Here is a 26,064-nt window from a genome sequence, read left to right on the forward strand (position 1 = left end):
TCTACCAACTACGGAATGGTTGAGTGTGCGAGAGTTTGAAGTGGGCGGAGGTTTTGAAAGATCTGCAGGTGTTCCAAGTGTTGGTGCATTCCCGTTGTCGTGGATACAGTGCTTGCCTCTAGCAGCACTTGTCTAGATGAGCTTGGCTCAAGTTTAATTAAATCATTTGCCTTTTAGTTGGTTCTAAAGCATGTGCACCTCTGTCTAAAACATTGTTCATGTGAAGTGGACATCTGTCAATACAAATGTATTGACAAATATAAACTGGGTGGTTCTCTGAATGCTGATTGGCTGACAGCCATGGTATATCAGATTGTATACCACAGGTCTGACAAAACTATTTTTACTGCTCTAATTACATTGGTAACCAGTTTATAATAGCAATAAGGCACCTCTGGGTTTGTGATATACGGCCAATATACCACGGCTAAGGCTGTTCTAATCCACGACGCAACTCTTCGTGCCTGGATACAGCCCTTAGCTGTGGTATATTGGCCATATGCCACACCTCCTAAGGCCTTATTGCTTAAATATACCCAAAAGAATAAAAAACTAATTGGTTTTCTTTGAAAGCAATACATCTAGGATATAGGCCTACTGAGCACATAATGTACAAAACTGCCTCTCTGCCACTGTCTGAGCAAATAGTGACACCTTGTGGTCATGTGTATCACATCCAATGCACTTCAAGTAGCCTAAAGAAATTAAGTGGCCAATTTAATTCCCAAATACATAGGCCCAAACAGTTCCAAAAACAAAGAAAAAAACACATTGGTCTTTAAACTTTATTCATAGGATAAAGTGGTAAGCATCCATCCACCACACCTAAGCATCCACTCATACAAACACACTCCAATTGGGATTCAGCATCATCTTCAGTGGACAGTCTTCATCAGCATAGCGTCTTCTTTTCCATACCAGGGACAGTTGTCTCAGGCATCACTTTGGCTTGTAGGGATCAGACCATACTTTGACACCTGAAAATACACCAAATTATAACTGATTTATATATGGTTAGTGAAAAATTCAAGTCTGCTGACAGGACAGGGGATGGAACAATACACTATGGCAACAACAAAGAAGAACCATTGCATGACAGAAGTTAGTAGGCTACTTACCCACTGGTTGCACGTCTGCTTGATTGATTCCTGCTCGGTTTGCTCTCTGGACTTGATCTGCAGAGAAGTGAGTGGGGTTTTCAATTGTGTTGCGGGGGACTGGGGTGGGTTTGAACCAGGATCCTTATAGACAAGGCAAGTGCACTACCACAGGCATTGTCCACTGGTGCAATCAGACCACTGTTTGACAGAACTTGTAGTATGATCACAATTGTACAGCATTAAAATAACAGTGTATATTTAAAAACAGAAAACTGTTATACTGAGACCATGGTGCTACGTTATCGCATGGGTTTTTAGAAGACACGGCTACAGCTACAAACAAATGGCATAGCTAATTTGTCAATGCAATTTTTACGGTCCGACTGGCCAGGGCAAAATTGTGTCCACATTAGGATAATAGCAGCTAGTTTAAAAAAAAAGTAACCTAACAAGACTTCCTAGCTAGCATGTCGTTGTATAACAAGACATGGATGCGCTCTTGTGACAGAGTCGACTAGTACATTCCTCGAGTAACGATCGTTACTTACTGTAGTCAGCTGTGTGAGTGAGTGGATGGAAAAATATAGGGTAAAATGCAGCAGCAATTGCTGTTATAAATCCTCCAAATATTAACGTGATTCTTCTGTTTCTTGACATCTTTGTTGCGCATTCACCTCCAAATGCACAATATGTGTGTTTTCCTGAATGTTTTCCGGGGTAAAGTTTACCAGTGAACTTTGTTCACGATCACGAAGTTCTGCGCTGTTTAAAATGGTTGGTTTTAATTTGCGGTTTCACATGATTTTTTTACCTCTGTGCTCACCGTACCTCCAGGGGCGGGGCGCCGCGTGATTGTCACATGCTGCAAAACCATAATAAGGACGTGGGCTAGCGTGAACTTGTAGAACAGCTCATGTTTTGACAGAGATGGGGTTTTTAATTTTCACACTGTTTTTATTTTTCACGGTTATCTGTGCAGAGAGAAATGGACCAATTCAGACGTTTGTTATCCCGCACAGTCACATGGATGTTGGCTGGGTATATACCATTCAGGTTTGTTACTAGCTTACCGAGCTAACGTTAACTCCTGTACTATTGTATTATGTTGGTTTCTTGGACGTTAGAACTAGGGATATTATATTATTTTGTGAGGTTCAAGAATGTCACAAAATGAAATGTCAGTCCAAATATAGCTACAACTCTATACTGTCAGTGTTCACAGTTGACTGCATTGAACATGGGTGTTATTCTGTCTCTTGTCTCTTCAAACAGGAGAGCATGCATGCCTATGCAGCGAACGTGTACTCCAGTGTGACAGAGGCGCTGACACAGAACAAACAGCGCAAGTTCATCGCAGTAGAGCAGGAGTTCTTTCGGCTGTGGTGGGATTCTGTGGCTACAGACAAGCACAAGAAACAAGTAGAATACTATAGAATAATCTTATATACCCCCCCCCCCCCCCCCCCCCCCCCATGTGAATTCAGTGCTGCTCATGCAGAAGTCTCATCTTTGTATGACTGTATTTCCCTCCCCCAGGTGCGACAGCTACTGAAGGAGAGTCGACTTGAGTTCGTCATCGGTGGGCAGGTGATGCATGATGAAGCTGTAACCGATCTAGATGATGAGATACTGCAGCTGACGGGTAAAGTGGTTTCATACTTGATGTAGAATATTTGTTTCGTTGGTTGGTTTAAACACGCATGGACTCAATTTCCCTTTCTGTCTCACACACACTGTAATTAGAGGGCCACGGGTTCCTGTACGAGACGTTTGGGGTGCGTCCCCGGTTTTCGTGGCATGTGGACCCGTTTGGAGCCTCTGCCACCACCCCTGTCCTCTTTGCCCTGGCTGGGTTCCATGCCCACCTCATCTCACGTATTGACTATGACCTCAAAGATGGCATGCAGAAGAGCAAGGTATGGTAGTCACCATCGTTTCAGCTACAGCCTACCAGGCAGGTTACCATCTCTATTGAGCAGTCTTGACCATGATCAGTCACTTATAAGCAGTTAACTGGTTTAGAGGCATGACTTAATAATATATGCCATTTAGCAGATGTCTTTATCCAAAGCGACTTAGTCATGCATACATCTTATATACGGGGGATCCGAGGAGTTGATCCTACTATCCTGGTGTTGCAAGCACCATGCTCTATCAACTGAGCTACACTAATGTTTACAATATATTTACATGAAGTTATTGTCATGGTCTTGATGTTTGGAACAGAAACTACAGTTTGTTTGGAGAGGCTCCCCCTCCTTGAAAGAGCAGCAGGAGATCTTCACTCACACCATGGACCAGTTCAGCTACTGTACTCCATCTTACCTGCCTTTCTCTAACAGGTCTCCTACATATCTCCTTTCCCCTCTCTCCATTTTCCATGTCATAACTCTCCTAGCATATTCTGCTCACTTAGACTTACCCCTACAGGCTGTAATTGAATTAAGTCTCCAAATCGTTTTTTGAGTAAATCTCCATTTTGATCAGTTTTGCCTATCACAATGGGCTCTTAATAGATTACAAGCACATGTTTGTCTCAGTGAAACTAATCAGTTGTTCTCTCTCAGCTCTGGTTTCTATTGGAATGGCGTGGCTCTGTTCCCTGACCCCCCTAAAAACGGCATCTACCCCAACATGAGTCTGCCTGTCACCAAAGAGACGCTGCACTCCTATGCCAAGACCATGGTGCAGAACATCCAGCAGAGGGCAGTGTGGTTCAGGACAAACCATGTCCTCTGGCCCTGGGTGAGTCAACATGGATGTACAGAGATCAGGAAACTGTTTCCAATCACAAGTTAATGAGTGTTCTTTCTAGTAACTTCACCATTGAGCAATATGTTTCTCCTGTTATTTCACTCCATAGGGTTGTGACAAGCAGTTCTACAACTCCTCTGTGCAGTTTTCCAACATGGATCCCTTAGTGGAATACATCAACCAGAACAGCAAGGAGTTTGGAGTGACAGTCCAGTACGCCACTCTCAGCGAGTATTTCCAGGCTGTCCACCAATCAAATCTCACTTGGGAGGTGAGGGGAAGTGAGGACTTCCTTCCTTACTCCACTGGTGGGTTTTTCCATAAATGTGCTTATCTATTATACATTTCAAACATGTAAATGGAATATGATTACAACTTCTATAGGAATATGTATATATCAATGGTTCCAGTGACCAAGAGTTGGCACACTCAAAACATGTAGCAGTAAAAACTATTATGAAGCCAAGGGACAAAAAAATGCTTTTTTCACATAATTCCAATCTGGTTCTTGTAGTTCTAAAAAGGAACCTTTTATGTCTCCAGAACCTTTCCAGGCGTGGACTGGGTTCTATGCCTCCCGGAATGTTCTGAAGGGGATAGCCAGGAGAGCTAGTTCCCAGCTGCATGCTGTAGAGACTCTGTTCACTCGGTACCGGGTCAACTACCCAGATGGACCGGTCCCTAAAGAGGAGGCCCTGCAGAAGCTGAAGGCCCTCCGCTGGGCTGTCTCTGAGGTGCCTGATCAAAATACTCATTGTGATTCATTGTGTATTTGTCTGTATTAATTATAGCTATCATTGTAACCCAGTGATTAAACGTTTTCATATCCCCATTTGTCACACAAATTTAGAAATAAGACCCACAAAATGAATTATGAAAACAGTACTTTTTATATTATTCTCTCTGTCTTATCTCCAGGTGCAGCACCATGATGGGATCACAGGGACAGAGTCTCCCAAGGTGTCTGACATGTACATAGAGCACCTAACCCAGGCTATGATGGGAGTAGAAGAACTCCTAGCTGCCCTCTTCCTCCTGCCCCAGGCCCTGGGCACTGCTAGCAACTCTGAAGCCTTCAATAGACAAGACTCTCATAGCAAGGGTAAAGTACTGTACTTCAAAATAATAATGGATAATTGAAAAATATTTATACTTAATTATTTGACATGAACTCAGAGATGTGGATTTGTGAAAGTAGTAGGATGGGAAGCGGGTTTTCACTTATCCAATCACACACTACAGATCAGTGAGTACTCATCAAGGAAGGGGCTACAAAAGGATATATTTTGTATTCTAACAAGGCCCAAGGTTCAGCTTGGTCCAAGGCATCATTTCATGACGATCTTCATCAACTACAACATGGGTCTTTTTGACATAAATCAACATTTTGATAATGAATGTAATTGCAGGCTCCCATCAGGACCTGGAGCAGCACATCATTGTGTACAACCCCCTGGCATGGAACACCACTGCCATCATCAACGTCACGGTAACCTTCCCCATGGCAACCGTGTTCGACGACCAAGGACAGCCCGTACCTGCACAGGTAGTGTGGAAATACAGAGTGGATTTATCCGGTTAAACATTTTGTAAAACAATGAGTCACCATTATCACGTAAAAGCCATGTGTATATCTGCAGATATACATCATACCTTCTAAACGCACTCGGTTTTCAGATAACTGATTGTGTTCATTGGGCACGCAGCAAAAAACATTTTGCAACGGAAGATGAAAATGTGTGTTTCTTATTGGACAAGTCCAGGTATTCCCTCTGTCTGTTTTCTCCTGTTTAGTGTCTAATGAACACGGCCTGCGTCTCTCTGCTCCCAACAGACCCAGAGTTCAGCTGACTCCAACATGACCTATGACCTGTTCATCGTGGTGGACCTTGGCGGTCTCCAACACAGGAAGTACCTCATCAAGTTCTCAGAGAAGCCGAGTAAAGAGGGGTCCTTGACCCACCAGGCCTGGGTTGTGTCGTTCAAGAGACTAAATGTTTCACAGGAGTTGAAGACAGGAAGGAGACTCTTACCGGTTCTGAATGAGTGTTATAAGATCATGCTGGACCAGGATACTAACCTACTGCATAGCATCACCGACAGGTAGTTATAGTCAACAATCACATTAGGGGCACATTCAACAGGCAAACGTTGTGGAACGTTGCAGATACAAAGGTCATTAATAGAGCTGATGTGATTTCTTCTACAGAGAAGAGAAGCATGTTTATTTTACTGAACGTTGCACAAAGTTTTCCTTTCAAATGCAGCCCAGGTGTTAGGTTAACAATGCCCCCTGTGACCTTTCTGTGACCCTGACAGGCATGAGAAGAGAACGGTGAGAATGAGTCAGGATTTCTGGGAGTACCAGGTCAATGGGAATGTCAGCGCAGGGCCCATCTCTGACAACTACATCTTCAGTGCTAACGGCTCGGCAGTGAGGGCGTACAAGGCCGTCAAGATGGACATTGTCCCTGGGAAGATCATCACTGAGATCAGACAGTACTTCTACAGGTGGGAATGTGAACAACTCCTTTCTGTCAGTCTTTGGTTTCCATGCACCCTCCTTCCGTGGCTACTATCTCTTTTATATTCCATCTATCACCTCTCGTTCTCACACACGCACACTCATACCACACTACACCTTAGTAAGGTGCAGGTGTAATATTGGGTGGCTCACATTAACAATGGGTTCTGTCTGCAGGGAGGAAGCAGATGCGGAATACACCTACTCTGTCACCACCAGAGTACCACAGAGTTTCCCCAGGGGCAGGCTGTGTTACAGGCTGGAGCAGAGCTACTCGCTGGGCCCCCTGGTGGTCAACACTGAGGCTGTCCTCAGGACCAAGACCAGCCTGAAGAACAACAGGACTCTGTTCACTGACGACAACGGGTACCAGATGATGAAGAGGCCTTCCAGGACGTTTGTCAATGATACTGTTGCCAGAGTGAGTGGGTTGTATTTAACCTCTCTAGGGTAGGTGGGACGAAATCGTCCCACCTACTCAACAGCCAGTGGAATCCCGTGGCGCGTTATTCAAATACCTTAGAAATGCTATTACTTCAATTTCTCAAACATATTACTATTTTACACCATTTTAAAGACAAGACTCTCGTTAATCTAACCACACTGTCCGATTTCAAAAAGGCTTTACAACGAAAGCAAAACATTAGATTATGTCAGCAGAGTACCCAGCCAGAAATTATCAGACACCCATTTTCAAGCTAGCATATAATGTCACATAAACCCAAACCACAGCTAAATGCAGCACTAACCTTTGATCTTCATCAGATGACAACCCTAGGACATTATGTTATACAATACATGCATGTTTTGTTGAATCAAGTTCATATTTATATCAAAAATCAGCTTTTTACATTAGCATGTGACGTTCAGAACGAGCATACCCACCACAAACTTCCGGTGAATTTACTAAATTACTCACGATAAACGTTCACAAAAAACATAACAATTATTTTAAGAATTATAGATGCAGAACTTTTTTATGCAATCGCTATGTCCGATTTTAAAATAGCTTTTCGGTGAAAGCACATTTTGCAATATTCTGAGGAGATAGCCCAGCCATCACGAGCTAGCTATTTAGACACCCACCAAGTTTAGCCCTCACCAAAGTCAGATTTACTATAAGAAAAATGTGATTACCTTTGCTGTTCTTCGTCAGAATGCACTCCCAGGACTTCTACTTCAATAACAAATGTTGGTTTGGTTCAAAATAATCCATAGTTATGTTCAAATATCCTCTGTTTTGTTCGTGCGTTCAAGACACTATCCGAAGGGTGACGCGCTGTACACTGAACTTCCACAGTACCTTGCCAGCCAGAAGAAGATGGGCTACACTTTATGAGCCTGGTGCCTCAAGGTTTCTTCCTACTTGGGTGTTTGGTCTCCTCAGCTTTCCTTTTTGGTGGTTCAGGCCTGGGTTACTGTTCAGGACTTTGTGACAATTGCTTTTGTTTCTTCCCGTGTTTGTGTACTGCAGAACTACTACCCCATGGTTCGAATGGCCTACATTGAAGATGACTCTAGCAGACTGGTCCTCCTCAGTGAGAGAGCTCATGGTGTATCCAGCCAGAGTGAGGGAGAGCTGGAGGTGAGTGTGTTTTATGTATGAGATGCGTACACACACACACACACACACACACACACAACCTCAACCCCTTGTATCTGTCCCAGGTGATGCTCCACCGACGTCTGTGGAACAACCAGGAGTGGACTCTGGGTTATAACCTGACCCTGAACGACAGCTCGGTGGTGAGGCCTGTCCTGTGGATGACACTGGGCTCCCTGGCTGCTACCTCCTCTCTCTACCAGAGGGAGGCGCTAGAGCTGCAGCACAGACCTGTGGTCATGCCCATCGACAGGCCACGTGAGTCCACTCCTTATAGCTCTCCTGTTTCCAGGCTCGCAGGTTGAACTTTATTGTCATGAATCTTGACCTGGAGGCAGAACTGAGCAATTTTCCTCTAGATGCTCCAGCTGCAAAGTGAAAATTAGCTATATCGTAAACATTCATGAAAACAAAATGTGCATTTTGGTCTTAATTTAAGGTTAGGGTTAGCAGTATGGTTAGGTTTAAAATCAGATTGTATGACTTTGTGGCTGTGCCAGTTAATGACCAGTCTGCAGAGCTGCCTTCAGGACAAGATTCATGACAGTAAATACCAACCTGCTTAAAGCACGCACAGCTACTTTCCACTAAACTTTCCCTGGAAATCCATAAAGTGGAATCCATTCTAAAAACAAATACACAATTGAAACGTTCCCAAATGGAGTCAACCATGTTTTTGCTCACCTATACTATGCATTGTCACAATGTACGTGTAGTCTCATACCCACAATGCCATTCACTGCCCCCTCTAGAGAAGGCCTGGAGGAAGGAGCCTCGGACCAGATCTCCGATTCGCTCCGTGGTCCTGCCTGACAACCTCCACCTGCTGACGCTTAGTGTCCCGGGCTGGGTCTACAACTCCAACCACACCCTGCACCTCCGCAACATAGAGACCGGTACCCCTGGTTCCACACAGCCGGACTACGATCGGGTCCTACTGAGGATCATGCATCTGTATGAGAAGGGGGAAGACCCGGTTCTGTCTCAGCCATCTACCATTAACATGAAGGTAAGAGAACACCGCTAGATGAGATCAATATGAAGATGAGACTTCGATAACAGATGTTTGTGTATTAAATGCTAAATTAAGTGAACAAATAGATGTGATTTTGACATTTGGTGGTCTCTCCTTGGGCTGTGGCGGTTACGAAATTTCGTCAGTCGGTGATTGTCAAGCAAATAACTGTTGGTCTCACGGTAATTGACCGTTAATTAACATAAACACATGTAGCATCTCCTGGCTTCCAGACACAGCCTACAAGCCACTGATGCAGATCTATGGAACATCTACATATTATAAAGTCTAATAAATCCATGTAATATAGCCTACACCTTCACAATAAACCCATTATTTATTTTAGACAGGTCTAAAGAAGCATGATGTAGTCTATTTCATATGAACAGAATAACATATTCTGAGTTGTTCTAATGTTAGGTCCTGATGTGGCTATGCCATATGGCTGTGGGCTACACTAGTTCATTTAGCAAACAAGATTTGCTTAGAATTCAGTGGTATTATTTTATATTATAGTTTGAAGAAAACAATTGAACAAAGCTGAATAAAATAGATATTTTCTCAACGATTTGAGGGAGTGCGTACATGCAGCTTTTCTGAGTTGAGAGGTTACCAAAGAAATGGGTACTCCTACAATACCAGTCAAATGTTTGGAAACACCTACTCATTTAAGGGTTTTTCTTTAGTTTTACTATTTTCTACATTGTAGAATAATAGTCAAGGCATCCAAACTATGAAATAACAGTTATGCAATCATGTGGTAACCAAGAAGTATTTCAGATTCTTCAAAGTAGCCACCCTTTGCCTTGACGACAGCTCTGGACACTCTTGGCATTCTCTCAACAAGCTTCACCTGGAATGCTTTTCCAACAGTCTTGAAGGAGTTCCCACATATGCTGAGCACTCGTCTGCGGTCCAACTCATCCCAAACCAGGTCGGGTGATTGTAGAGGCCAGGTCATTTGATGTAGCACTCCATCACTCCTTCTTGGTCAAATAGCCCTTACACATCCTGGAGGTGTGTTGGGTCATTGTCTGTTGAAAAACAAATGATAGTCCCACTAGGTGCAAACCAGATGGGATGGTGAATTGCTGCAGAATGCTGTGGTAGCCATGCTGGTTAAGTGTGCCTTGAATTCTAAATAAATCACAGACCGTGTACCCAGCAAAGCACCCCCACACCATCACAATACCTCCTGCATGCTTCACGGTGGGGACCACACATGCGAAGATCATCCGTTCACTTGCTCTGCGTCTCAAAAGACTTGGCGGCTGGAACCAAAAATCTCAAATTTGCACTCGTAAGATCAAAGGACAGATTTTCACCGGTCTAATGTCCATTGCTCGTGTTTCTTGGCCCAAGCCAGTCTCTTTTTCTTATTGGTGTCCTTTGACCATAAAGGCCTGATTCAGTCTCCTCTGAACAGTTGATGTTGAGATGTGTCTGTTACTTGAACTCTGTCAAGCATTTATTTGGGCTGCAATTTCTGAGGCTGGTAAGTCTAATGAACTTTTCCTCTGCAGCAGAGGTAACTCTGGGACTTCCTTTCCTGTGGCAGTCCTCATGAGAGCCAGTTTCATCATAGCGCTTGATGGTTTTTGCAACTGCAGTTGAAGAAACTTTAAAAGTTCTTAATTTTCCTTATTTTTTATTTTTTGGTTACTAGTTGATTCCATATGTGTTACTTCATAGTTATTCTACAAAGTCGAAAATAGTAAAAATATCAAAATACCCTGGAATGAGTGTCAACTTTTGACTGCTTCTGTATATGCTTAATTTAGTTATTTATGCAAGTTTAGTTGTGATACAAACGTATGTTTAGATTTTTTTTAAATATATTCTAATTGTGCACGATGTGACTATAATGACTTGAAAAAAGTTGCTTGAAAGGCATGAGCTCTGCTTTGTTTTGCTCATGCTGTACACCCTTCATTAGTCTCTCTCATTCACAATTTGACAAGCACTTGATAATGCCTCATGTCACTGCCCCATCCCCTTTGTGTCTGTAATGCACCCTATGAAAATCCATGCCTTTTGCGGCCATTGTGCGCTTGCCCGGGAATGCTGCGTTGTGCCCTGTGCTTTCCTAAGCACCTGTCACTCACATGGCTTTGTTACATTACAGCCTTGTTCTAAAATGGATTAAATTGTTTTTGTTCCTCGATCTCCACACAATACCCCATAATGACAAAGCAATAACAGGTTTTTTCTTTGGCAATTTATTTTTTTAAATTCAACTGGGCTATACTCCTGTTGTAAAGATGCAATGTGTTTAATATTAGTAAAGTTGAGAAATATAGTAGACCTAGCCTATAGAAAGCTGATGGGATCATTCTCTTTAAGAGGCCATCACCCTGTTTTCTCGTGCGATTGCATAGCTTATAGAAATTTTGCGCAACATGGGCACTCATGAAGTGTTTGATTAGATTTTCAATGACATTTGCATTGATATCGGAGTGATTAGCGGGACAATGGAGAGCTGAGTACCAGGCAGTTAGCAAGTTTGGTAGGCTCATAACGACCAACAGCATCATAGCTTGGAGATGCCTAATTACCGTGACTAAACGGTCACATTTGTTCGTTTATCATATATGCATAGTCACTTTAACGATACATTCATGTACATACTACTTCAATTGGCCCGACCAACCAGTGTTCCCGCACATTGGCTAACCGGGCTATCTGCATTGTGTCCCACCACCCCCTCTTTTACGTTACTGGTACTCTCTGTTCATATATGCATAGTCACTTCAACCATATCTACATGTACATACTACCTCATCAACCCGACTAACCGGTGTCTGTATGTAGCCTCGCTACTCTGTATAGCCTGTCTTTTTACTGTGTTTAAAAAGAAGACTTATTGTTCACCTAATACCTTTTTTCCATTATTGGTTAGAGCCTGTAAGTAAGCATTTCACTGTAATACTGTTGTATTCGGCGCATGTAACAAACTTTGATTTGACATGGAGTTTGACTGCCGGTAATACGGTCACCGCAACAGCCCAGGTCACTACTCCATTTACACTGTATTTCGTTTGAAAATCCATTTCCTGTGTGAACCAGGAAGTGCTGCGGGGCATGGGGGAAGTGAGAGCGTTGGAGGAGCGCTCTCTCACAGGAACCTGGGATATCGCTGACCTCCAGAGGTGGAAGTGGAAGGCTTCAGAAGACCCAGGGAGGGGTGTGAGTGTTGGTAAGCTTCAGTTCAGCATTGGTGGGGGTGAAATATTACATCTGGATACATACCTTTTGTTAAAAGATGAGAAGTTACTGTATCAGTGTACCTTTGAGATTCAGGAGCTGTCAATTCAGTTCACAATGGAGTAGGCTGTAGTGTTTGTTAACCACCTGTGAGATCTGAAGAACAAAATGTCTTTAAAATTGTTTGTTTTTGTCTATGTCCTGAGTGTTGGTATTTGTTTGTTTCAGGGGTCAAGAGGTCAAGTGTTGGTGTGAGAGGAGAGTTCAACGTGACCATATCACCCAAAGAAATCAGGACCTTCTTTGTTTACTTCAAGCTCAAGTAGAAAGTTCCAGTTCCCCTTCAGTCTTCTGTGAAGATGGATAACTAGTCTGCAGAGAGGCCTTCTGACATGTAGAACATGGGATTAAACATTCTGTAATGTACATTTTGTCTTTCTTTATTTTCCTCAGTTGAAGTGCTTCTGTTTTAAGGCCTTGGAGAGGGGAAGGTCATTATTGATGCCTCAAAGCATCTGATACCCTCATAACTACTGGGTTAGGTTCTCACTGTTTAAGTAGCGGTAAGGTTGTTCATCTGTACGCCGTAGGTGAGAAACGTTCTTCCTGTTTGCAAGTGAGCACAGTGCTGACAGTCCACAGTAGACCACACGGCCACTTCCTGTTATTGGCCTTAGAGAATAAGAACTTTCCGTAGGGTGACATCAGTCTTTAAATCAAATATTATTGGTAACACATGGTTAGCAGATGTTAATGAGAGTGTTGCGAAATGCTTGTGCTTCTAGTTCCGACCATGCCGTAATATTTAGCAATTTCACAACTACAAGTGTAAAGGTAGGGTGACATCAGTCTAGAGCTGCACTTGGTTCACTTGAATTGTCCCTTTCCAGTGGCTCTAAAATGCGACGTTCAAATCAAGAGCACCCAGTGATCAATCTGAAAGTTCAAATATAAAGTCATCCAGGGTTTCTGTTCAGAACCATTAATAAAGGAGTTGTGGAAATTCACTGCTAAAGACATGCCTAGTTAAAAAAAATATATATAAGTCAGTAAAGGACAAATTCTTATTTACAAGGACTGCCTACCGGCGAACAGTTGGTTAACTGCCTTGTTCATGGGCAGAATGACAGATTTTTAACTTGTCAGCTCGGGGATTCGATCCTTTCGGTTACTGGCCCAACGATCTAACCACTAGGCTACCTGCCGCCCCAAAAGTCGAAGTAAGTTAAGCAATCTTTAATGCACAGAGGTTCATTAATTCAGTACAAGCCTGATGAAACTCTAAAGAGTAGATTCCCTTTATACTGCAACACAAACAAGTCCTCTAAGCATGGTTGGTTCCTGCATGTGACTGACTGATGGCACACCAGGCTTCTTACCTTAAATGGGATATTGTGTCACTCCTTGTTCCCAGAGCAATGTTCTGGGCGTACTGCCAAATTGCTTATGAGTGTGGTTTACTCCTTTGTGCAGTCAACTCGCCACTCGCATGAACCCAACCAAGTCAGGTTATTAGAAAAGCAGCATTGTGCCAAACATGATCACACACACACAGAGAAATTTCCATTAAATGCATTGCTTTTTCTTGTGACGTCTACAGCGGTGACTCATAGGATTTTGCATCTGTTCAATGGAGAAAGACAATGAGATGAGCAAGTGTCATTTTGAAGGGGCAGTTTTGGGCAAGCATGCAAATAGTACGAAGTGATCAAACTAAAGGATAGAGCTTTGCCACTTTACCTGACATACGTTTTATCACATTTGCAAAAGGATGATGGGATATACTTTGCTTGGTTACTGTGGAGATACTGAGATTTCAGAAAGGACATGGTGCTGGGACCACACTCTAGGTCAGGGCTGTCCAACCCTCTTCCTGGAGATCTACAGTCCTGTGGGTTTTCAGTTCAACCCTAATTTAACACCTGTTTCTGCTAATTAGCTGGTCAACACTTTAACTAGCTTAATCAGATATGCTAAATTAGGGTTGGACTGAATCTACAGGACAGTAGGTCTCCAGGAAGAGGGTTGGGCAGCCCTGCCTAGGTCAATGGTGCCAAACTCATTCCTTGGCCTAGTCAAAGATGGATAAATGAAGATGGTTCACTCAAGCCATTTACCATTGTAAAAAATATGAAATGTTCCTGTCTAAGTGGGTGTTCCCTCTTGCGTAAGCATGCTTTCCCATGTAAGCTCACGGTTCATCCAAATGGGGCTTGTTCCTCTGCCCAGGTGTTGCTGATGCCAGATCTCACAACACCTGGATAGGTATTTTACAAATTACTGGTTGATGCATGCAACATCTGAGCAGGGGAACGCAACCAATATCTGGCATGCTCACGCCAGAGAGGGAACATCAGGCTCCACTTGTTGTCTGCTCGCCCGCCCCGACCCACATTTCTTTGCCAGTGAGATGTCTTGCTCTGAGACACCCCCATAGTGGACCAGAGTGGTTTCACCCCAATCAGAAAAATTAGACGGAGGGATGTCTTGGTTTCTATACCGTCTCTGGCCTAGTGTTTGCTGGTTTTTGGTGTTTACTTTCAGTTAAGACCTAGACAACCAAGTGAGGAGAGTTTCTTACTAATCAATGATGTACAAGGGAGGAGGGAAAACCAGCAGACAATCGGCCCTCCGTGTGGAATGAGTTTGACATCCCTGGTCTAGGTGAAGCCTCTGAAGGTTGACGTGTGGGATACCAAGGAGATGGGCCCTGGATATACTCTGGGCCCTAGTTAAGATTCCTTTAATACAGATCGTATGACTGTTACATTTCTCCAGTCTACAGAATTTTTTTCCAAGCTTACTGTAATTTTGAGGTCAATTTTCACTATACTTACGCAAGGGGAGATGGGTAGTGGAGTCCACAGCAGTGTTGCCAGTACAAAGGGGAGAGAGAAATGCCAAGCTGTGATTGGCTGTGAAAGTGTGAAATAAATAAATACGGAGAGAGAGGGAGAGTCAGAAAGGTGTTGGTATAAGTGAGAGAACAGATCACCCCATCAGTCATCTGACATGAGGTGCTTGTATAACTTGTTGTGTTGCTGCCTGTGTAACCGATGTGAAATGGCTTGCTAGTTAGCGGTGGTGCGCACTAATAGCGTTTCAATCGGTGACATCACTCGCTCTGAGACCTTGGGTGTCAGTTGTTGATGTGTGCAGAGGGTCCCTGGTTCGAGCCCAGGTTGGGGCGAGGAGAGCGATGGAAGCTATACTGTTACACCTGCTCTGCTCGTCAATCTGTTTTCTCTCATCCTGCGGTAAGTGCAGACCGTTCATATTGGGTTAATCAAAACCTAACTTATACATTAGAAATATTTTGAAAATAACTGGTAAAAACAAATTATTGTATCCTCCCTCATGCTTGTTTTACGTGTAATATGTAGAACTCATAAAACCGGTTTGTTTGGAAGGGGTTGTGTGTTTGTTAAAAAATGGTGGTGTGATTCTTATTGATTATATCGACTCAATAAAAATCAATTGTTGACAAAAAAGAAAACCTTGTTTATACCATGGTAAGAATGAGTGAATAATGATTGATGTGGGTGTGTTATAAGGATCTATACATTACATTGGATTTTATGTGTATCCTTGTCATTTGATACTTTAGTAATATGTTATTTTCTCAGTCTCTCCACAGGTATAAGCAGCACGTTGGTGGTGATCCAGTCTCCTCATAATGTAACAGTAACAGAGGGTGACACTGTTCAGATCCACTGCTGCTGGAATACAAATGTGTCAAGAGCGACAGTTAATTGGCATAAAGAAGGACACACCGAGATAAAATATAATAGTTTACGGGTCAACAACAGGCAGTGTCATGACAGGGCATCTCAACAGACTGTAGCCTGTAACTGCTCACATTGGACCATCTCAAACCTCACTAGAAATGACACGGGTACTTACATCTGTAAAGTTACTATGGAGATACCATCTCATATTGAATCTGTGGGGAATGGGACACGGATAACAGTTACAGTCAGAGAGCATAAAAGCCAAGGTGAGTAGTCTGATTTGGTCTATATCTTTGTCAAGCATAATGTGTACCACTGATGTACAGTAGCTCTGGTTTGCTAAAGAGTAAGGTTTTGACTTATAGGCTATTACACAGATCAATCACTTTACAACAATATACAGTTCTCAATTCTCCTGAATACCAATATTCCATGTGTAGTCTGTCAGGATTTGTATAATAACTTGTGTGTATTGACACCATGTATGTGTTTACAGTGATTATTGAGACCTCGGAGGACATAGCAGTCCCCTACACCTTGAGATGTCTCCCAGTCATTATACTGGTGGCCATATTCTGTTACTATAGCTACCAGTGGAAGAAAAGTCAATGTAAGTCTGTCAATAATTTGAATTCATAACGTATGGATCCACAAAAATATTATAAACTGAACAACAATATAAACGCAACATGCTACAATTTCAACGACTTCAATGATTTTACTGAGTTACAGTTCATATTAAGAACAGTCAATTGAAATAAATTAATTGGGGCTCCCGAGTGGCGCAGGTGTCTAAGGCACTGCATCTCAGTGCTGGAGGCGTCACTACAGACCCTGGTTCAATTCCAGGCTGTATCACAACCGGCTGTGATTGGGAGTCCCATAGGGCGGCGCACCATTGGCCCAGCGTTGTTAGGGTTTGGCCGTTATTGTAAATAAGAATTTGTTCTTACATATTTTTGTCATTTAGTGGACGCTTTTATCCAGAGCGACTTACAGTAGTGAATGCATACATTTCATGCATTTTTTTTCTCCGTTCTGGTCACCCGTGGGAATCAAACCCACAACCCTGACATTGCAAACACCAAGCTCTACCAACTGAGCCACACGAGTCTTAACTGACTTGCCTTGTTAAATAAAGATTAAATAAAATTAGGCCGTAATCTATGGATTTCACATGACTGGGCAGGGGCACAGCCATGGGTGGGCTTTGAAGGGAATAGTCCCCCCCATTGGGAGCCAGGCCCAGCCAGTCAGAATGAGTTTTTCCCCACAAAAGGGCTTTGTTACAGATAGAAATACTCCTCAGTTTCATCATCTGTCCGGGTGGCTGGTCTCAGACGATCCTGCAGGTGAAGAAGCCGGATGTGGTATCCTGGGCTGGCTAGGTTACACGTGGTCTGCAGTTATGAGGCCGGTTGGACGTACTGCCAAATTCTATAAAACAACGTTGGAGGTGGATTGTAGTAGAGAAATTAACTTTAAATTCTCTGGCTATAGCTCTGGTGGACCTTCCTGCAGTCAGCATGCCAATTCCATGCAGAAATGTTTGCTTTATATTTTGTCTTTGCTAAATTTTTACATCAGATGTTGTTGGAATGAAGTTAGACTTGTGACAGTGAGTGACACAACAATGGAAATTTCACAATCTTCACATTTAGTTCTCTGCTTTCCCCATAATTTTGCCAACGATTAAACTTTTGACTAGATCTTTAATCAACAAATAAAGCTGGTTCAGAACTGCAGATACTTGAAATCAACTGGTATGGAGCAGACAGCAAGACCAAAAGAAGATGACATTACTGGGTCAAAGGTTAAGCATGAAGAAAGAACACATTACGCACATAAAGAAGAGAGAGAAAGATGGAGAGAAGTGACTCTGTGGTTAACATTTCAGTGCATCATGTGTCAAAGGAAGTACCCACAGCGAGTGTGTGTGTGTGTAGAGGGGGAGGCCACAGCACCTGAAGGCTGAGTGACTGGGTTCATTCTCATATCCTCCCAGAAAGATGAAGCATCTGCTGGTCTGGCTGCTCCTCTCCTACTTCTGTTTCTTCTCTTCTTGGGGTAAGTTACAAAATATTGACTTACACATTTATTTGGACCATCATTATCTTAGATTAAACCAACACCATATTGGCTCACCGGGCAAAGACATCACAATGTTTTTAAAGGGACGGTAATTTACATACTCTACTGGTCTGGACATTACATTTTAACATTTACATTTACGTCATTTAGCAGACGCTCTTATCCAGAGCAACTTACAGTAGTGAATGCATACATTTCATTTCATGCATTTAAAAAAAAAAAAAAATTGTACTGGCCCCCCGTGGGAATCAAACCCACAACCCTGGCGTTGTACACACCGTGCTGGCGTTGCAAACACCATGCTCTACCAACTGAGCCTCTTAACTTGTTTTTAATTATTTCACTGTAGTTGATGCATTTATTTTGGTATCATTAACAACAACAACAATGCTTGTAGAATTCATAAAACTAAGTTTTATACCCCATTTCATACCATGTTTTATACCATGTATTATTTAGATTTGGTAATGGTACCACCCTAATATGAATACATTACATCAGCTTCATGCATATCATACTATTTAGCCCTGTCATTTGATGTTTCACTAATATGCTGTTTTCTCTATCTCTCCACAGGTATAAGCAGCACGTTGGTGGTGATCCAGTCTCCTCATAATGTAACAGTAACAGAGGGTGACACTGTTCAGATCCACTGCTGCTGGAATACAAATGTGTCAAGAGCGATAGTTAATTGGCATAAAGAAGGACACACCGAGATAAAATATAATAGTTTACGGGTCAACAACAGCCAGTGTCATGACAGGGCATCTCAACAGACTGTAGCCTGTAACTGCTCACATTGGACCATCTCAGACCTCACTAGAAATTACACGGGTACTTACATCTGTAAAGTTACTATGGAGATACCATCTCTTATTGAATCTGTGGGGAATGGGACACGGATAACATTTACGTCCCAAAATACGACAAACAATGGTGAGTATTGATTAGAGACAGTTAACATTTCTTTGGTGAAAGTTATACATTAAGAACAAGTTAAACTGGTTATAGATCCAATCTTATTGCAATAGTTTGCTAACTCCACTCTTTCTGCACAGCAGATTCCTCCGAAAAAAGTCCGGCCCAGCTGTCTGTCATGATTCCACTTACTGTCCTGCCACTGTTCCTCATCGCTCTCATCTGCCTGTACATGGCATGGAAAAAACACCAAGGTCAGAGGGTATTGTGATATTATGTTTATTTTACAACTTTACATCAGTGCTTGACTGGAGCTGAGTACCGACACCTCACATGTTCTACTGCTTGAACTCATGTTCCTCTTATAGAATATCAGCTCAGAAGTATTGTGGAGCACCTGCACCTAAATATAAACAGTACCGCCACCCACAATGAGAACCGGCACCTATTTCAGTCCAAGTCAAACACTGCTATAGGATACTACACTTGTGTGCTTATGAAAGAGTTGGTAGCTTGTCAAACAACGATAACATATGTTTACATTCATAGAGTAGATCAGAACCTACAATCCGACAATGTACATTTTCATTTCTATAGAGCAGCCACGGAGTCTTGTCTTGGAAGCCGTTTCAACCTAAACTTGCAACAGTCCCTAGTTTTGCATTTCAAGCCCATTTCGCAACAGATCAGAGTTACAGTATACACTGCTCAAAAAAATAAAGGGAACACTTAAACAACACAATGTAACTCCAAGTCAATCACACTCCTGTGAAATCAAACTGTCCACTTAGGAAGCAACACTGATTGACAATAAATTTCACATGCTGTTGTGCAAATGGAATAGACAACAGGTGGAAATTATAGGCAATTAGCAAGACACCCCCTATAAAGGAGTGGTTCTGCAGGTGGGGACCACAGACCACTTCTAATTTCCTATGCTTCCTGGCTGATGTTTTGGTCACTTTTGAATGCTGGCGGTGCTTTCACTCTAGTGGTAGCATGAGACGGAGTCTACAACCCTCACAAGTGGCTCAGGTAGTGCAGCTCATCCAGGATAGCACATCAATGCGAGCTGTGGCAAGAAGGTTTGCTGTGTCTGTCAGCGTAGTGTCCAGAGCATGGAGGCGCTACCAGGAGACAGGCCAGTACATCAGGAGACATGGAGGAGGCCGTAGGAGGGCAACAACCCAGCAGCAGGACCGCTACCTCCGCCTTTGTGCAAGGAGGAGCAGGAGGAGCACTGCCAGAGCCCTGCAAAATGACCTCCAGCAGGCCACAAATGTGCATGTGTCTGCTCAAACGGTCAGAAACAGACTCCATGAGGGTGGTATGAGGGCCCGACGTCCACAGGTGGGGGTTGTGCTTACAGCCCAACACCGTGCAGAACGTTTGGCATTTGCCAGACAACACCAAGATTGGCAAATTCGCCACTGGCGCCCTGTGCTCTTCACAGATGAAAGCAGGTTCACACTGAGCACGTGACAGACGTGACAGAGTCTGGAGACACCGTGGAGAACGTTCTGCTGCCTGCAACATCCTCCAGCATGACTGGTTTGGCGGTGGGTCAGTTATGGTGTGGGGTGGCATTTCCTTGGGGGGCCGCACAGCCCTCCATGTGCTCGCCAGAGGTAGCCTGACTGCCATTAGGTACCGAGATGAGATCCTCAGACCCCTTGTGAGACCATATGCTGGTGCGGTTGGCCCTGGGTTCCTCCTAATGCAAGACAATGCTAGACCTCATGTGGCTGGAGTGTGTCAGCAGTTCCTGCAAGAGGAAGGCATTGATGCTATGGACTGGCCCGCCCGTTCCCCAGACCTGAATCCAATTGAGCACATCTGGGACATCATGTCTCGCTCCATCCACCAACGCTACGTTGCACCACAGACTGTCCAGGAGTTGGTGGATGCTTTAGTCCAGGTCTGGGAGGAGATCCCTCAGGAGACCATCCGCCACCTCATCAGGAGCATGCCCTGGCGTTGTAGGGAGGTCATACAGGCACGTGGAGGCCACACACACTACTGAGCCTCATTTTGACTTGTTTTAAGGACATTACATCAAAGTTAGATCAGCCTGTAGTGTGGTTTTCCACTTTAATTTTGAGTGTGACTCCAAATCCAGACCTCCATGGGTTGATAAACTGGATTTCCATTGATTATTTTTGTGTGATTTTTGTTGTCAGCACATTCAACTATGTAAAGAAAAAAGTATTTAATAAGATTATTTATTTCATTCAGATCTAGGATGTGTTGTTTAAGTGTTCCCTTTATTTTTTTGAGCAGTGTATATTCAATGCTTTATCACCTTGTTACCATGCAAGACAGTGAGTTGACGCATCCTGTTATTTGGTTGTTTTTCTGTATACGCCCTTGATATCTACAAACCCGTGAAAAAGTATAAACCTGTGGAAAAAGTATTGCACCCTTTCTGATTTTCTCTATTTTTGCATATTTTTAATACTGAATGTTATCAGATCTTTAACCAAAACCTAATATTAGAAAAAGGGAATCTGAGTTTACAAAAAATGAAAAATGGATGCTTATTTTATTTACGTTTACATTTTAGTCATTTAGCAGACGCTCTTATCCAGAGCGACTTACAGTAGTGAATGCATACATTTCATACATTTCATTTCATGCATTTTTTTGTTGTTGTACTGGCCCCCCGTGGGAATCGACAGAAACCACAAAACAAAAGGGAGGGTGATAACTGTCTATGGCGGCTCAAATGGAATCGAACCCACAACCCTGGCGTTGCACACACCATGCTGGCGTTGCAAACACCATGCTCTACCAACTGAGCCACATTTATTTATCAAAGTTATGCAATGCCCAGTTCCCCTGTGTGAAAAAGTAATTGCCCCTTTACACTCAATAACTGGTTGTGCCACCTTTAGCTCTAATGACTGCAACCAAACACTTCCTGTAGTTGTTGATCAGTCTCTCACGTTGCTGTGGAGGAATTTTGGCCCGCTCTTCCATGCAGAACTGCTTTAACTTAGCGACATTTGTGGGTTTTCAAGCATGAACTGCTCGTTTCAAGTCCTGTCACATCTGAATTGGGGTTAGGTCTGGACTATGACTAGGCCATTCCAAAACTTCATATTTGTTGATTTTTTTTGTTGTTGCCATTTTCATGTAGACTTGATTGTGTGTTTTGGATCATTGTCTTGCTGCATGACTCAGCTTCAGCTCACAGACGGATGGCCTGACATTCTCCTGTAGAATTCTCTGATAACAATTCAGTGTTTGGTTTTCGCCAGACATAATGGGACCCATCTCATCCAAAAAGTTGACTCAAGTTTGCCAGGAAGCACCTGGATGATCATCAAGACTCTTGGAAGAATGTTCTATGGATAAATGAGTCAAAAGTATAACTTTTTGGACGACATTGTTACAGCTGTCGAAAGGAGCAGACCAAAGTGCAGCGTGGTTGTAGTTCCACATTTTATTAAATCCGTGAAACTTTGCAATACATAAATAACTGAAACTGACAAAACAACAAACCGTGACGCAGAGAGAAACAAACACTACTCAAAATAAAATAACCCACAAAAACAGGAAAAAAAAACCTACTTAAATATGATCTCCAATTAGAGGCAACGAGGACCAGCTGCCTCCAATTGGAGATCAACCCCCCCAAAAACAACATAGAAATAGAAACCTAGAACTAAACATATAGAAAAACACAAAACACCCTCTGTCATGCCTTGACCTACTCTACTATAGAAAATGACATCTTACTAGGGTCAAGACGTGACAGACATGGGTCCCATTATGCCTGGCAAAAACCAAGCACTGCATTCCACAGTAAAAACCTTATACCAACGGTCAAGCATGGTGGTGGTGGTGGTAGTGGGATGCTTTGCTGCCTCAGGACCTGGACGACTTGCCTTAATAGAAGGAACCATGAATTCTGCTTTGTATCAGAGAATTCTACAGGAGAATGTCAGGCCATCTGTCTGTGACCTGAAGCTGAAGCGCAGCTGGGTCATGCAGCAAGACATTGATCTAAAACACACAATCAAGTCTACATGAAATTGTCTAAAAAGAAACAAATTTGACATTTTGGAATGGCCTAGTCAAAGTTCAGACCTAATCCCAATTCAGATGTGGCAGGACTTGAAACGAGCAGTTCATGCTTGAAAACCCAGAAATGTCGCTGAGTTACAGCAGTTCTGCATTGAAGCGTGGGCCAAAAAGCCTCCACAGTGACGTAAGAGACTGATCAACCACTACAGGAACCGTTTGGTTGGAGTCATTGCAGCTAAAGATAGCACAAGCAGTTTTTTTGTGTAAGGGGACAATTACTTTTTCATACAGAGGCATTGGGTGTTGCACAACTTTGTTAATGGAATACATGAAATAAGCATGTAATGTTGTGTTATTTGTTCACTCAGGTTCCCTTAATCTAATTTTAGGTTTTGATGGAAGATCAGATAACATTCAGTATGAAAAATATGCAAAAGTAGAGAAAATTAGAAAGGAGGCAAATATTTTGTTTATAACACTGTATGTGTATGGTGTGTACAGGTGGTGCCCCAGACAGAGCGGCCAGGGTGATCCACGAGGCCCCCAACCATGAGGACGAGGAGTTGAAGATGGAGGAGCTGGAAGAGGCCGCCAAACAGAGCTCTTCCTCCTCCTCCAGAGGATCCACCCAATGGGTGAGTCTCATAATCAGTACACACCATACCACCTACCGCCACGATACACCGTCCCACACCCTACTCACAGGCTAATCACATCATACCACCTACCGCCACGATACACCGTCCCACACCCTACTCACAGGCTAATCACACCATACCGCCTACCGCCACGATACACCGTCCCACACCCTACTCACAGGCTAATCACACCATACCACCTACCACCACGATACACCGTCCCACACCCTACTCACAGGCTAATCACACCATACCACCTACCGCCACGATACACCGTCCCACACCCTACTCACAGGCTAATCACATCATACCACCTACCGCCACGATACACCGTCCCACACCCTACTCACAGGCTAATATTCCTATCCTGATTTAGTGGAGTAAGTTCTATAGGCATGGTGATCTCACTTAAGATGTTAGAACGTTTCTGAAGTCTGTGTTATTCTATATGCATTGCTGACTTTTTTTCTCTCTCTCTCGCTCTCTCTCTCTCTTGCTCTCAGTGTCAAGTCCAGGTGTATGAATCACTTGATTACTTGGCTTTACCAACCCAAGACAAAGGTTAAGGACTGGCTCAGCCCAGTCTGTCAATGTATTTTTCTATTACATTTCATGTGTCAGTCATTTCTGTATGAATTTTACAGTATGTATGTACAGTGTATTTTTGATGTGTGTGTTTTTGTATTTGATTGCAGTAGGTAATTACTGCTATTGTTTCTTCTATAAACCATTTTTACTGTGTGGAATGTACTTTATTCTCCAGTGAGGGAGCAAAACAGAAAGTCATGTAAATCTAGATTGTGCGATGAGGTACTTTTATAGAGATCTGTGAATAGTTAGTCTTTATTTAACTCTGGTTTGTATCTTAAACCTACGCAAAAGCCAGTGTTCACATGAAAAGTGTGTGTGCGCACGTATGCATGTGAATGTGTCCATGTGCCTGACAAGAGAAAGTGAGTAAAAGAGAAAAAGTGGAAATTATACTACACAAGAGACATCAATGAGTGCGTTTTGACAATAATAATGACTGCAAATGAAAATACAGTAGAATTGAAAAAATGCCCAATGATTGAGCATCAGACAAAAATCATACAGTCCAGAGATGTAGCCTTAAGATTCTTGGTATGACTGGTTTATGTCACCAGTGGAAATGATGGTATCTCGTGGCTCTCTCATAGGTCAGTGGCAGGAAATGGAAACAGAGCAGACGGTGGTGACAGTATATGCTTATACCTCAGGTAGTAACCATGGCCCCCCAGAAATGAGAAACAGAACAGTATTTACAATAACAGTAGATGTGATTGACACACACTCATACACATTGTGAAAGTATTTGAGGAACAGATCAGGAAAGTGGACACTTAAATGTACATTTCAGCTATTTAGAGATGTTTAGCTGACACTTATCAGTTGCTCACAGCTAACAAATGATATGCTCACCGTAGTCGTAAACACTTAATATATTATATATATTAATATAGTATCCTACAACTTGCCCCAATGAGTCACTAGGTCCTGCAGTTTCAAAGTAAGCAGACACACACCTACTCACATCTTATAAGAACAAACAACAGTTTGTAACCATGGCTGCACTCCTACCAAGACAGAATTGTTAGGCACAGTAACACATTCTCACTGCTTCTGCCGTCTGGCAAGATCCTTGGTTTCCTATTTACACGCTTACTTGTTATCATCAGAGATGAATCTGATATATGAAGTTGTGTTTTGATATTGAACAAACATGTTTAATTCAGGGGATTGATTACTGTAAGATGTAGAAGACTGAAAATGTTTTGATTTTGCGATGCACACAGACACACAGGTTGTCTTTTAAAGAAAGCGTCACTATGCAGGGATCATAAATGTTTACCAGAAAAGAGAGCAGCATTTCCAGGAAACAGTGCTATAGAAGACCAGATACACACACAGAACAGAGATACCCAAAGATTTTCATAACTTAAGCAAGATAGACCACAACTTGTCGTTTCAAACGCCAACAAATGAGTCATAGTGGGCAGAACAAACAAGGAGGTGGGCAGAGCCAAGCACATATCCTGTTGGCACATTCTAGAATTATCAGCATATTTCCGTTACGGAATGCCTACTCTGTGAAGTGCGCGTGTGCAATAACTCAATTCACCTTTGCATTTTTTCAAACTTTTGAAAAGAGTAAAGTCTATAAATCTTAGTCCACTCTGTTCTTTAACAGATTCTAGTTTTGGGAACAGAAAACTGTATTAAGATCAAATGTTTAATCGATGAGAAAATGGGCAGAATGTCGGCCAAAATCCATCTCGTTCCATCTTCTCCCACTGCTGGCCAGTGGGCTTCCTCTCACTACCATATTTGGAAGTGAGTGGAAACACCAACCGGGTGCTTCACATTTATACATCCAGTGAAATATCTGTCTCATTGTTCAATCTGTGGAGATACCCTCTTCTAGCCTGGTCCCAGATA

General features: G+C 42.8%; 2 protein-coding genes across 6 annotated transcripts; one reads left to right on the forward strand and one right to left on the reverse strand.

Annotated features, from left to right (window-relative positions):
* Positions 1-771: 771 nt before the first annotated feature.
* On the reverse strand, positions 772-1,905 carry smim20 (small integral membrane protein 20). Its single transcript, XM_014206519.2, has 3 exons — positions 1,649-1,905; positions 1,119-1,175; positions 772-977 (listed from the first exon to the last, which is right to left on the reverse strand). Exons 1-3 carry the CDS (start codon positions 1,755-1,757, stop codon positions 940-942), a joined length of 204 nt encoding a protein of 67 aa, XP_014061994.1. The 5' UTR covers positions 1,758-1,905; the 3' UTR covers positions 772-939.
* On the forward strand, positions 1,906-24,348 carry man2b2 (mannosidase, alpha, class 2B, member 2). Of its 5 annotated transcripts, none has more exons than XM_082977199.1 (25): positions 1,906-2,153; positions 2,373-2,519; positions 2,637-2,742; positions 2,844-3,016; positions 3,327-3,442; positions 3,668-3,845; positions 3,964-4,162; positions 4,398-4,588; positions 4,773-4,956; positions 5,264-5,400; positions 5,689-5,957; positions 6,174-6,365; positions 6,556-6,799; positions 7,853-7,963; positions 8,047-8,239; positions 8,734-8,990; positions 12,063-12,192; positions 12,429-15,457; positions 15,827-16,197; positions 16,428-16,541; positions 17,878-17,998; positions 18,599-18,958; positions 19,081-19,202; positions 23,471-23,604; positions 24,111-24,348. In XM_082977199.1, exons 1-18 carry the CDS (start codon positions 2,028-2,030, stop codon positions 12,524-12,526), a joined length of 3,051 nt encoding a protein of 1,016 aa, XP_082833325.1. In that variant the 5' UTR covers positions 1,906-2,027; the 3' UTR covers positions 12,527-15,457; positions 15,827-16,197; positions 16,428-16,541; positions 17,878-17,998; positions 18,599-18,958; positions 19,081-19,202; positions 23,471-23,604; positions 24,111-24,348.
* The last annotated feature ends 1,716 nt before the right edge of the window (positions 24,349-26,064 follow it).

This window comes from Salmo salar, chromosome 07, assembly GCF_965601325.2.
Source record: "Salmo salar chromosome 07, fSalSal1, whole genome shotgun sequence".
NCBI lineage: Eukaryota > Metazoa > Chordata > Actinopteri > Salmoniformes > Salmonidae > Salmo > Salmo salar.